At 36.1% G+C, this 14,167-nt stretch overlaps 1 protein-coding gene across 2 annotated transcripts in view; it reads right to left on the bottom strand.

Moving 5' to 3' along the window:
* The window catches only part of LOC123873271 (lachesin-like), an 81,328-nt gene that overhangs the window by 45,210 nt on the left and 21,951 nt on the right, over positions 1-14,167 (bottom strand). For both annotated transcript variants that reach the window (XM_045918061.1, XM_045918069.1), the window contains exon 2: positions 1,737-1,854. In XM_045918061.1, coding sequence (XP_045774017.1) covers positions 1,737-1,797 — 61 coding nt within the window. In that variant the 5' untranslated portion in view covers positions 1,798-1,854. The remainder of the gene's footprint in view (positions 1-1,736; positions 1,855-14,167) is intronic.

Raw genomic sequence — 14,167 nt, 5'->3', positions numbered from 1 at the left:
CGATTTAAACTTCATTCAGCACCCACGAGTATAAATTGTTATAGACCGACCAAATTGAGTTTCCGCAAACCATACTTTGTGCACGGTCCCTTATTGGCAAACCATTGTAGTATCTAGTGTTCGGCCAACAACATCATTAGCGCATTGAAATTATAGGTATTTGCGGGCCAATTACATAATTGTATTGTAGTGACAACCATTGTTCGCTGACACTGGACACCAAAGTGCGGAAATGTCTAAATGCACTTTGACTGTAATTTTAATCCAAATTAAATCCAGCATGATGAGTAATAATTATGTTATTCATTTACTTTTGCAACCTTTATGATGAAGTTAATCTGTAATTATTTTAATTAATAACAATCACATGACAAATACAATTATTTTAATAATGTTTTTTGTATTTAAAGGCAAAATTTATTCGTTATTATTATTTATCATGCAGTAGTTAGTTTGTAGTAATTAGTTATAGTGACAATTCGCTGACAGTGGACACCAAAGTGCGAAAATATCTTTTACTTTGATTGTAATTTTAATCCAAATTAAATCCAGCATTACGAGTTATAATTATCTTATTCATTTACTTTTGCAACCTTTATGATGTAATTAATCTGTAATTATTTTAATTAATAACAACCAACTGAAAAGCAATCACTGACAAATACAATTATTTTAATAAAGTTTTTTGCATTTAAAGGCAAGGATGGGAGACTCTTTATTATTTATTATTAAAATAGATTATGCCCGTGACTAAATCAGAGTAAGTTTCTTTTTTTGTTTAAATCTGGTGGGAACTCTTTGATATTCCTGGATAAAAAGTAGCCTATATTTGGCCTATAGTAGTTTGGGCGGGCGGGCTTCGCACGGGGAGTCTACCTGTTCCATAATACCACCCATATTTTGTCTATGGAATAGATAGGCTCCCTGTGCGAAGCTGGGGCCGGTCAACTAGTATTTAATAAAATTGAAAGATATGTAGCGAGCGCAACTTTTTTGTTTAATACAGATAAAAAAGAGAAATATAAACGAGCTCAGCCATAACAAAATTTTATGTTTCAAAGCACCTCTCTCTACTTTTCTCATGTTTTTTATCCCGGAAAGACAAAGAGTTCCTAGGGGGATTTTCAAAAACTTACCATGTGGATTAAGTTCCGGGTATCAAATAATACACAATAAAAGCGCGAGCGAAGCGAGCGCGAAATTTTTGATATATTATTTACAAAAAAAAACCATATTAATATTAGCCAAAGTCCTTTTCAGGGCCCATCTTCTTAGCCCCTAAACCGGATTTAGATTTTTTCATAATCCCGTGGGAACAGTTTAATTTTCGTGATAAAAAATGACCTATATCCTTCCCTGGGATGCAAACTGTCTCTGTCCCAAATATTTAAATCTGTCAAACAGTTCAGCTGTGAGTAGCTACTAGACAGACAGACACGCTTTCGCATTTATAATATTTATGAATGTATTAGCAGCTTAAATTGAGACTAATAAGGACAAGAGTCAAATCTAGCAGTTATTTGTCACGCGGATATCCGCGTGTGCAATTTCTCTCCAACTGCAACAAATCTGTGCATCAAGCGCAGCAAGTGTGTCACAGACGCGCGGAATAAAAGTGCGGATGGTTTCTCCTCCGCGTAGATAATATGATGCTCTTGTACCATTTCTTTACGATTATTAGTGCGGAATACTGCGCTCGCAATTTTCTGCTAGACCTGTTCATTGCTTAAACATACCGTGTTTGCCGCTGGTGGCTGCCGCGAATGCGGTGCTAAGTACCAATAGGTGCACGAGCATGCTCCCGCGTGCGGCGCCGGGCGCGCATCGAGCCGCAACTACTCCGCACACGCACTTCTGTAACAAACAAACAGACCAGATCTACATAAGTATAGGTAAGTATATAATTATTAAAATAATTTAACTTGCTCGTTGCTAGCTAGTTTTTAAATAATAATATACATAAAAATACCTAACAATAAAACAGTCTCTGTTACGTCGAAAGTAAAAAAATGTGATATCACTTGAAGCTCGCCTGTTATACTGTCCGGATATGGTACAGCTACAGCTATGAGTTTTGACTAAATAAAAATTTTAAACTAGTCAAGTGCGTGTCAGAATATACATGAGGTAGGGTTCCGTAGCCATGCTAGTGGTTAAAACGGCATTGACTTATGATAGTATGACGGTCATTGTTTTCCTAAACGATAGTTCTTAGAAAACTCGTAATGATTAAAAATTTTTCATAATCTTAATAGAATTTCAAATGAGTCAAGACCAAAACTGAGTATCGAATTTGTAAGGTATAATTTACGCAATGCATCGAGCTCTCGCGTAAAATCTGTTTGTATCAACATTAGTATTCGACTTCACTTCCACGCAGCGTGCGTTACGCGATGGATGTGCAAACGTCGCGGGCACACATGATCGCATTTCTCACATGACTGCGAGACGTGAGTTGAAACCTTCCCTATTTACATGCACGTATTCAGCCCGCAACTGTTCACTCGGACACGAATGTCGCACAAAACTATATGGTTTACACTTCCAACGGATGCAAAGTTCTGCATTAGTTAGTGTTTTACACGTAGGGAAATCTGGAGCAGTAAGGATTATTATGATTTTTAGATAAAAATATTGTTTTGTCATAGGTTACATAATAATTTTATGCGTTTCAAGCAATTAAAACATCACATTCTTTAATGGTGAAGGAAAACATCGTAAGGAAACCTGCACATCTGCGAATCACACTAATATTATTAAGGCGAAAGTTTGTGTGTTTGTGTGTATGTGTGTGTGTGTGTGTGTGTGTGTGCGTGTATATTTGTTAGTCCTTCACGCAGAAACTACTAGACAGATTTGGCTGAAATTTGGAATAGAGATAGATAATTTCCTGGATTAGCACATAGGCTACTTTTTATCCCGGAAAATCGAAGAGTTCCCACGAGATTTTGAAAAACCTAAGTACACGCGGGCGAAGTCGCGGGCATCGGCTAGTCTTTCATAAATGTTTTCAAAGGCGTGTGAAACCTGCCAATCCACACTTCTCACTGCTGGATGTAAATCTGTCGCAAAGATCTCTTCACATGGTAGTAAGGTCTTATGCTGCTTGTGTCCAGCGCGAGCGGCGTAACTCGTTTAAAATCATCCTTCAAACTACTGAAGGGGTCTTTTGATACTGAGTTTTCACTACGGAGTCGCCATTTGAACAATTTTAAAATAACTTAAAACATAAATAAATAATGTACCATGTATGTATGTTCAGACCATACTTATACAAAGTGTTAATAACAATAATTCCATATAATTATGTTAGTACAAAGTAAATAAATGAAGTAGCCTACCGTGGCAACTTAGTTGCCCGGTGGCCACAAAAATTGTCCTGCGTAAATTAATGCTGCTCACCTACTGTTCCACTTTGTCATAAAACAAACGAGACATAAAAATAACCGTGCTCCGGATTCATGTTCTCGTGTCTAAAATACTCAAGAGAATTTTAGTCAAATGCTTCTTAACATGTATGTTGTAACAAGTAGGTATACTTGAAATTACAATGTTGCTTATATATTTTTTGTGCTATTAGGTCGTGTATCCTATTTTGCTTGTTACGCTTATTATAAAACTAGCTGATGCCCGCGACTTCGTCCGCGTGGATTTACGTTTTTTAAAGTCCCGCGGGAAATCTTTGATTTTCCGGGATAAAAAGTAGTATATGCGTTAATCCAAGATATAATCTATCTCCATTCCAAATTTAAGCCAAATCCGTCCAGTAGCTTTTGCGTGATTGAGTAACAAACATCCAAACATCTACATTCCACATTTATAATACTATTAGGATAAATCTACTATAATAATAAGTTTGCTTCATTTTTTATTGATATCCTCTAAATCATCGAGATACAGCCTCATGTAAGGCACGAAATAATCTGAGTCGCGGTCGAAACACTCGGCTGAAGCCGTGGCCAAATGCTGTAGTTTTGTAAGTATGGTGCACCAGAGCGTACAAGTTTCAGTGGCAAACGTCACGAGCAAACAGGCTCGCCTCACATTCCTCGCATGACTGCACGCTAAAATCTTCGTCCCTGTTTACAATCTCGTATCCATTCGCTGCAACTATTCACTCGGACACGAATGTCGCCGCAAACTATCCGTTTATGCTTTCAACGAATTTCGAGTTCTGCTATAGTTAGTGTTATGCTTGCTGAGAGAATAGATTGCGAGCTTGCTGAGAATACTTTTAAATCCATAACTTTATACTACGAGTAAATTATAAATGGGAAAGTGTGTCTGTCTGCCAGCTCTCCACAGCCCACGCACTATGAGACGTGTCTGTCCGCGAAATTCAAAACTGATTTGGTTATTCGCAATTTATAAACTAATACGACAGAGTGGGCTTATGGCATTCTAATTCCGACAATGGTAATATTCACAGGATTACATAAAAATCTTTACTTGACAGTGTTCACTTTAAATTTTTTTTTTCATCATTTGATTAAAGGGATGGGCCGTATAAAGCTAGTTGGCAGACTGAAAGACACTCTTTCGCTATTATAATATTAGCACAGAGTAAGAATGATATATCATTACATTTTTATACTGCGATATCGAAAGCTAATTATTTTTTACTTAATATGTTTATCACATCCAATTTCAGCCTAAAGTATAGGTTCTCAAACCTAAGTCGGTGCGAGTCAACTTTGATTGTTGTTTGAAAAATTAAATAATAATGTTATTCTTGTAATTTTATTTCAAAATGGAATACTGTTGTAATCGTATGTTAATAACTTGTAAATAAACATTATGCCAAAGCAGTATCGATATTATTATTGTTATTCAATATTCGTGGAATGCAGCTCGCATCGCATCCGTTTTCATTTTAAGCGAATGCGGGATTCTTATACTTATTGTAAACATTTAGAATTTTAGGCTCAGTGGAGATTTTATTTAAGTTTTGAGATTCTCAATCTAAAAAGTGGTGAAAAACTTTGTAAACTACTATTTGTAAATTACATAATATTTTATATATTTCTACGTGTGGAAACTTGTAAATTATAGCTAAGTATAATTTTCTTCTGTTTTTATTAATCTATTTCCTATCTAGCTTCAGTTAATAAAATAAAAGTAAAAATAATATTGGTTACTTATGGATTTAGATTACATAAAACAGAACAAAATGATTACACACAACTATAATAATAACGACAAAAAATATTTTTACAAAAAAGTATACCTATGATTTGTAATCATTTACCGTGCAAGAGACCCTTAATAGGCTTTGTGCTTAAAACTAGTGCCTTGTGCCTCGCTGAATTGCTAAATCGCGAAGAATTAGATTAAAAGCTACAGTTCTTGGGTCACCTGATGCTTAGATCAATTTCTGGGACACAACAAACGAAACTCGTGTCTGATGACAATGGGCCCAGGGTCTCAAATGCAAGCTTAGGTCTCAAATACGATTCAGATCCACATGTTTGTTCATGTAGATAAACTTGCAGGAGCGCTAGCGAAGGCTGGCGGGCGTGGTCGCTGTTATACCAAACGTATGAACATCCGTGTGATCACCCACTGAACAAAAATTATCCCCGTCACCACCACACTAAGGTCAGTTATACGATAATACGCACCAAATGTACAAATGTTGATGCAAGATTATATTGAGAATCCGCAAGCTGAAGTGGGCAGGGCATGTCTGTCGCAGTATCGATGGCTGGTGGGTCATACGCTTTCTGGAGTGGTAGGTACTTGTAAGCGCAGTGTGGCACGACCTCTAGCCCCCTGGATCGACGACCTCAAGAAGGTGCCAGGGAGTGGTTGGATGAGGAAGGCGAAACACCGTGTGTAGTGGGTATGTCTAGCAGTAGACCTATACAGGCTGATGGATGGATAGCTGGATGGATGGATGGATGGAGTCGAGTTTATATGTTTTGTCACATCCGAGATTTAACTAATTCGTTGCACGAATATAGTCATCTAGTATTTGCATAACGTTACTAATAATTTCAAGAGTTTAAACAGAGCTCTTCCCTGGAGCATGTATGACTATGCGATAGATGTGTAAGCGTCGTAAATAACCCTTCGCTATTATTTACATTTTCGTATTTAGTTACTGCTGCTGCGAACTCGGACATGAATATCGCAAATAGACTATCTGGTTGTGCTTTCAACCAATGTGAAACACTGCATTTATTCATGTTTTTTTATATAATGGCTCATCGTATATCATGGACTTCCGCAAAGTATGTTTTATAAAATATTTCTATAAAATATGTTTTTTTGTTATGGTTATTCTTAAAATTATTTTAAAGGTATTTTTCAATAAAAGAAACGACACAAAGGTTAATTAAGATGTGAAAAACAGGTGTTTATTTTCACAAATTCAGTTAAAAAAAAAAACAATTTCACATTAGGCATTTTTTGAAATAAAAGAGACGTCGCAATAATTGGAACTTGGAAAAAACCGAATTCACTGCTAAATAAAAATATTAAGTAGTATGAGAACGCCAATTAGTTAGTTTACCCCCTTAGCGGTTGAATTTTCAAAAATCCTTTCTTAGCGGATGTCTACGTTGTAATAGCTATCTGTACGCTAAATTAAAGTTCGACTTGTCCCATAGTTTGACTTGTGCGTTGATAGAGCAGTCGGTCAGCTTTTCATGCGCACGAAATGTCGAAATAATGGTTTCACGTAAACCGAGTTCGCCCATGAAATCAGTTTAGTCGGCGAACACAACGACGAACGCAGCGCAAAGAAAAGCACGGATGTATCTACGGCGTAAGTGCCGTCGTTGTAAGCAAACACGTTCACATTTCACATATCGCAGTGAGCTGAAATATCTCGTCGCTATTTGCATTCTCATATTCAGTCGCTGCGGCTGTTAAGAGTAAGATCAAACTATAGACTTTACTTTCAAAACTTTTTGTCTTGTCCTCTGATTAGGTATATTTTTTAAGCCATGACAATAATTAATAGCGGAAGTATTTATCTATTTTTCCTTAACTGACTTAAAAGAGTAGCTGAAAAAAGTAGCTCTTGAGACCACTCGTGATAATAGTGAGTAAATCAGAATGAATACAATGTCAATAAAAACTATTGATTGGAACAAGACGTGCAGTCGTAGCTAGCCATGCCAGAATATGGAACGTCCTTGCACCTCCACTTTTAATATGGGTACCTTTAAGTTAAGAGTGAAAAGGCATCTTAGGCTGCATCATTACATACCTGCAGGTCTGATTGTAGCCAAGCGCTTGTCTATAAATAAAAAAGTGTCGCTTTGTCTTTTAGTGTCCTGTCGATGTGTGGATACCTTTATGTTTTTCTGTGTAATTTGTGTCGCTCGTGTGATCTAAGTGTGACTTGAACATGACCGGCAACACAAATATAGCTTCACACCTGCCATGAATGCAGACTTTTACATGCTCGTATTTTGTTGGCACCGGTGGGCTTTCATTACGGGAACTCTTCTGAACTATTTAAATATTGAAAGTTTTTATGAGCATTTTTGGAGTGAAGCTTTTAAACGGATGTTTGGGATGGGGACCTAAATAGCAAAAGGGGAAACGAATGAACGCGGCGATGAAACACCCTGTGAATGACTGGGATGCAAGCTATCTCTGTACCAAATTTCATCTAAAATGGTCGAGCAGATGGGCTGTGAAGATCTAGAAAATAGACAAATAGACACATTTTTGCATTTTATAATATTAGTAAGTATTGATTTTCTGACTGTCTTTATATTGACGAACAAAGACTGAAAATTCTAAAGCAGGGCACTGTATACATGTGTCTCCATATGTATAAATAACAGTGTCAGATCTCAAAAACTACGTGACCTGAAATAAAAAACTGTTGCAAAATTTACAGGAAGTGTTCTCTCATACCGACAACGTCAAAAAAGTATTTCTTTGTCCTCCTTTGAACAAAGAAAAAATATTTTCATAATTTGACTTGTGTTCCAGATGCCAGCACAGCTACTATAAGAAGACAGAAGTTTTACTCGTTCTATGAGTATTTTATACAAAGCGTTCTTGAGAAAATTTGTTACCTAAGTAATAGGTACACTATTCTTTTACTATGCATCTAAATAACGTAACACAATTTTATTATTATTGTTTGAAAAACTTATACCTATTAACATTTATAACCATATATACTATCTTTAAAAGATAAGTTCACAAAACTGGATTAATTAAAACTGGATCCAACAAACTAGAGAATTATGAAAATAAATTATCCGCGACTGTTCTCTTTGAGAATTAAACTGGTGCTAAGTAGAATGGGAAACAAGAATCCATCAGAGTTCTCGGCTCCGAAATAAAACATAATTCCGTCGAGGAACCGGGAGCGGTTTGAATAACAACTCTTTAATTGAAAGTTTAGCAATTTGCTCTACCCTCGCAGGCTCCCAAATGGACCCGACGGCGTACGGGCCAACTCTCATCCGGCGGGTTTCAAAATTGAACGTAGGCAGATGTGCTTAATTACCAGACCAGATGCTAGCTCTGCTCCTCGCTTATCTTGAGATGAACCTGCACCTTCTTGAGGCGATATTTCGAACCGAAACTGTTATTACGCTGCGCGTATCGCCGTTTCCTATTCAAATATACTATTAATATACTAACTTTTACTATACTTTTACTATTTTTCAGTTTGATTATTATTTGATGACTGCCTGCCTTCGTCCGCGTGGATTTAGGTTTTTTAAAAATCCCGTGAAAACTTGATTTTCGAAGAAAAGTAGCCTATATAAATTACTCCGGGATGCATACCATCTCGTACGAAATAGTGACGCAAGCTGTCTATGCCAAATGTAGTCAAAATTGTTTGAACGGATGGACCGTGAAAAGGTAGCAGACAGACAGAAGGACATTTTTGTATTTATAATATTAGTTTGAATTTAAAGTTATTGGATTTCAGACTAGAAAATCAACAAACATCTTCACGTTAAAGAGGTTTTTAAATTTTCTTTAACTGCTTTGCAATAAAACATATAGGTATGATAAAACCAATATTGTTGAGTCATTCCTAATAGGAAATTTATAAGCTGCAAAGTTCAGACTGAAGTTACAAGCGAAATCCATTCACGATCAAACCACTCACAAAGTGAATCGGCAATTAATCGCTTAATTAATCGACACTGGGAGAGTTGCTTATCAGTCTGACGATGAATATATTTTTAAAATTGTATCAGTTAATAAACATGATATAACATGCACACATTAAAAAGGGTAATTTGCAATTTGTTTTAAAGCAATCATTGTAATTTGTGATAACAGTAAAACAACAATGGAATGGCATGCAATAAATAAAGTTGCATTTCCACATCATTTTCTGACTGCCAGCTTTTTATTAATAAAAGTAGTGCAAATACCTGCTTTGCAAGAGAAATTGTGTATAATTTATGAATAGAACAATATCTATGATAATATTGTTAATATTTATATATATTGACAACATCAATGTTGGTACTTATTTGAAAAAAACTTCAAATTTCTTCGTTCAGATAATATAGTTATTGTCTTTGGAATGAGTTAATTTCATCGAAAATGCCTATACGTAAATAGAAGTGAACAATATCGTGAAGACTCTTGAATGAAACAATTCAATAACGGTCTTATTAGGGTTCCGTAGCCGAATGGCAAAAACGGAACCCTTATAGATTCGTCATGTCTGTCTGTCTGTCTGGCCGTCCGTATGTCACAGCCACTTTTCTCCGAAACTATAAGAACTATTCTGTTGAAACTTGGTAAGTAGATGTATTCTGTGAACTGCATTAAGATTTTTACACAAAAATAGAAAAAAAAAACAATAAATTTTGGGGGTCCCCATACTCAGAACTGAAACTCAAAATATTTTTTTTCATCAAACCCATACGTGTGGGGGTATCTATGGATAGGTCTTCAAAAATGATATTGAGGTTTCTAATATCATTTTTTTCTAAACTGAATAGTTTGCGCGAGAGACACGAGGTCCAAAGTGGTAAAATGTGACCCCCCCCCCCTGTAACTTCTAAAATAAGAGAATGATAAAACTAAAAAAATATATATGATGTACATAACCGTGCAAAATTCCAACGAAAATTGGTTTGAACGAGATCTAGTAAGTAGTTTTTTTAATACGTCATAAGAAATTAAAATGTGTTTAAATTTTCAAAATAAGATAACTATACAAAGGGGGTATCATATGAAAGGGCTTTATATCCCTGTATATTCTAAAACAGATTTTTATTAATTTTTATGCGTGATAGTTTTTGATTTATCGTGCAAAATGTCGGAAAAATAACCGAATACGGAACCCTCGGTGCGCGAGTCTGACTCGCAATTGGCCGGTTTTATTTTATTATAGGTACCTATTACATTTTAATAGAGCTTTGTGGTTGTGTGTGTGTCGCGAAGTCTATCGTTTACACTGTTCTACTCGTTTTAAACAAGGTGAAAATATTAATCTGGTTAAACACCAATAAATAAACCTTAAAAAACATATATAATATTATGAATATATAACATTATGAATCTCATCATCATCAGCCTGTAGACTTCCACTATTGGACATAGGCCTTCCCTAAAGAGCGCCACCACACCCGGTCCTCTACCTTCCTCATCCAGCCACTTCCCGCCAGCCGCTTTATATTGTCGGTCTATCGTGCTGACTATGACATTATGAATATGATAATATTAAATAGTGGAATAGAGATAAGCTCAATATGAAGACGTCGTTAGTAGGGCTGACGGGCGGCACGCGGCTACGTGCGATGTCACACAAGTGAATCAAACTTCCCTTACATTTAGGGCGTTTGTTTACAGAGCACTGCACGATACGATAAAATGTGAAAAAGGCTCCAAGTGCCATACTTCACTCATGCAATTACAGAGTATATATACAGAAAATGTTCACATGATATAATTTATAGAACTCAGGTATAATGTAGTTATCTATGTATAAGTGAAAAAAAAATTGAAATCAGATGAATACTATAGATGATTACGTCCTATATCCAAAATTAAAATTTACCTCTTTACAAAACACTAGTATAGATATTGTAGTGTAGACAACGATACCACTCAATACAACACAGTTTTGCGAACGACTTTTTGTCCACTATCTCGTCGGTAGTATTTTATTCTGATTTTTTTTATAACTTAACCATAAATCTTTTGTTATTAACATATTATGAAATCGCTAGAAGCAAACTACATCACGACACGCAAAATCTTTTGCGTGACGTGATCGCAAATCGTGTCGTGGTTGGTGGTTAAATGCCCTTTTTCTAACTGCAAGGGCGGTCGAATTTATGCTCCTCGCCCTACTTGATTTGCTTTTGATAGCGGAAGGAGAGCCCTTTTAACCGACGACGTCAAAAAAGAGGTCCAAGAGTGATATTCCGTAAGAGTGATATTTGATTGCTTAAAATGCACATACTCGTAACTCCGAAAAGAGAGGTGCGTGCCCGGCATCGAACCCCCGACCTCCCGAAAAAAGGCAGGCGTCCTAACCACTAGACCCCTTATTTATTTATTTTTATTATACTTATGTAATTATGCTCTCAAATGTTACTTAGATACACACAAATACGTACTTTTGTTGATGATCACGAATCAAAAAATTATATTAGGTGAACCAAGAAGGATTATGTTTTAATTTATAGTTAGTTTCTTCACACTATTCCCATATTATTGTGGTAAAGATGTGATGAAGATTCGTTACTGAGATAAGAAGGTGTAGTTTCATCTCATCTCAGTAACGAAAAATTTGGAATTTCATTTTCAATTTTACATTTTCAGTTTCTTCAAAACAGCACATGTTTTTATGTGGAATTCGAGCAAACCATCCAAACATTTCAACGTTCATTGAAACAAAAAAGGCAGTAACAGCAAATAAATTTTTCATCTCACTTGCTCGGAAAAACTCTCTTTGCCGTTCGAAACCTGTGAGGCAAAGTTCATTAATTTTGCCCTCTAGCGTGGAACAGGTTTTCGAAATTTGAAGGTGACACTGGCGAACTTTACTTTTATTTTTATTTTTATTCTTAAGAAATTGAATCAAAATTATTGGATTTAGTTTGAATGTAATATTTCTTATTACATTCAAACACGACTAACAAATTAAATACCTATAATTTTTGTTCTAATTTTCTTTTTAAATTGGTATGGTGGCAATTTTTTGTATTTTTTTTTTGCATCTTTTCCTCGCTGTAGTGAGATAAAAAAATTGTGTTTCTTTTCAAAATTATTTTTGGCTCATGTTTTTGATATTCTCAAGTTTCTTTTTTCTATTTGTTTACTTTGTGATCGAGAATAGTAATCGTGTTTCTCACCCAAAAAACTCATATATTTTTTGACTAAGGTCTGTAGGACTTAAAACAATTAATCAGACGAGATAAGCTTTTGTGTCATTATATAAAGCTGTCTCGGTTAAACTTCGCCTTAAGTTTGAGCATAGTCAATGTACGTTTTATAGATCTTAGACAGAGTACTGCGTGGCTCGACTCACCCTACTTGATTTAGTTTTGATAGCGGAAGGGAGCGGCTTTTAGATAAATGATTCCCAGTTGTCCTAGTTGTCGACGCTGAAAAGTGATTTTGAGCAAAGAGTTTCAAATTGCTAGAGCCAGTGAAGTCCTTCGCAAAATTTTGGCACCTTACTAAGGCACAAGCAAGCCAATGTCACGCAGCCAGTCAGTAAATTTTGCCTATAAAAAGCTTGACCTATTTTGACTCGCACTATATCCTAATCCTAACCCTGATAATATTATAAATATGAAAGTTTTTGGATGTTTGGATGTTTGTTACTTAATTAGGCAAAAACTACTGGACGGATTTGGCTGAAGTTTGGTATGGAGATAGATTATACCCCGGATTAACACATAAGCTACTTTTTATCTCAGAAAATGAAAAAGTTCCCGCGGGATTTTGAAAAACGTAAGTCCACGCGGATGAAGTCGCTGGCATCAGCTAGTTTATTATAAAGGCGAAAGTTTGTATGTGTGTGAAAAAAACTACTGTTTGGAATGGAGATAGATTAAAACCCTGGATACACATCGAATCATTGAGTGGGCGCATCTATTTAACGCTTGATAAAATTTTCTCCTCTATGAACTATTTAACTCAATGGATTTCGAATGTTGGGTTTGCAACAACGTTCTATAACGACACCCTGAGGTTTTATTGGGTGCAGCGTTTATAAGGGCTGTAATGAAATGAGTTTGCTCGTGAGGGATGCTAAAGTGGATTAGACATTAAATGGGATGAAACCCTCGCTACACGATTTGAAACTTTTTAAAAACGACTTTGACTGTCCCGTTTAAATAAACGGAATCTAAATGTACTTTATTTACATTAAGTTGTCCTGAGTATGCTTTTATTAATAAAAAAGTTTATTTAGTCAAGTCTTATTTTCTTTTAAGTTGTATTAAATTGGCTATTCAAAAAAATGATTTCGTTTGATAATTGAACCGCCTGAGATCTGAAAAAAAAACGCTATGTAAAGATTCCAGAAAACATAGTTGTTTCATTGGATGTACAATTAATTTATTAGTTAGGAGATGATGTCCACAACTTTATCCGCGTGAATTTACGTTTTCGTAGATCCCGTGGAAACTGCTTGATTGACGAATAGTATCCCAAGTCCATCTCTGGGATGCAAACCATCCTTCCCTTTTTTTTTGTTTTCGTGAGGAAAATCCGTCATGAACACCACCGACCACGGGGGAGCACAGTGGTTACGTCGGACTCCTACCGACTAAAAACCTCACGAAGTTCCATCCCACCGCTGATGACGGAGCACAAGGGACCGTGAACACCTCGTTAATCCGCCAGCGGATACCCGCCTCGGCAGACCCACCGTTAGAGGCATGCCGGAACCACAGCACGCCACAAGGCACAACCACACAACAGGCAAACAGACTTCCACAGATAAGTACTATTAGTAAGTATCGATTTTAGTAATATTAAGAAGGGAATATACTGTAAAGCGAAGTAAGGCAAAGTTGTTATCAAAGAGTCATTAGCTGAGAACGCAGTCGATTCCAACAGTAACTGGTACAATATAGACTGTTCGATGTTTCCGCGATAAGACGACCAACCGGAATGAGAAACTGTATGTAATTGTATTAAGCAGTCGCTGCAGAATTAATACCTAATAGAGATTACCCAGACTTAATATAGACTGATTGGA

The sequence above is a fragment of the Maniola jurtina genome, chromosome 2, assembly GCF_905333055.1.
Source record: "Maniola jurtina chromosome 2, ilManJurt1.1, whole genome shotgun sequence".
NCBI lineage: Eukaryota > Metazoa > Arthropoda > Insecta > Lepidoptera > Nymphalidae > Maniola > Maniola jurtina.
The sequence above is the reverse complement of the archived record's forward strand: the minus strand, read 5'-3'. Positions and strand labels throughout refer to the sequence as shown.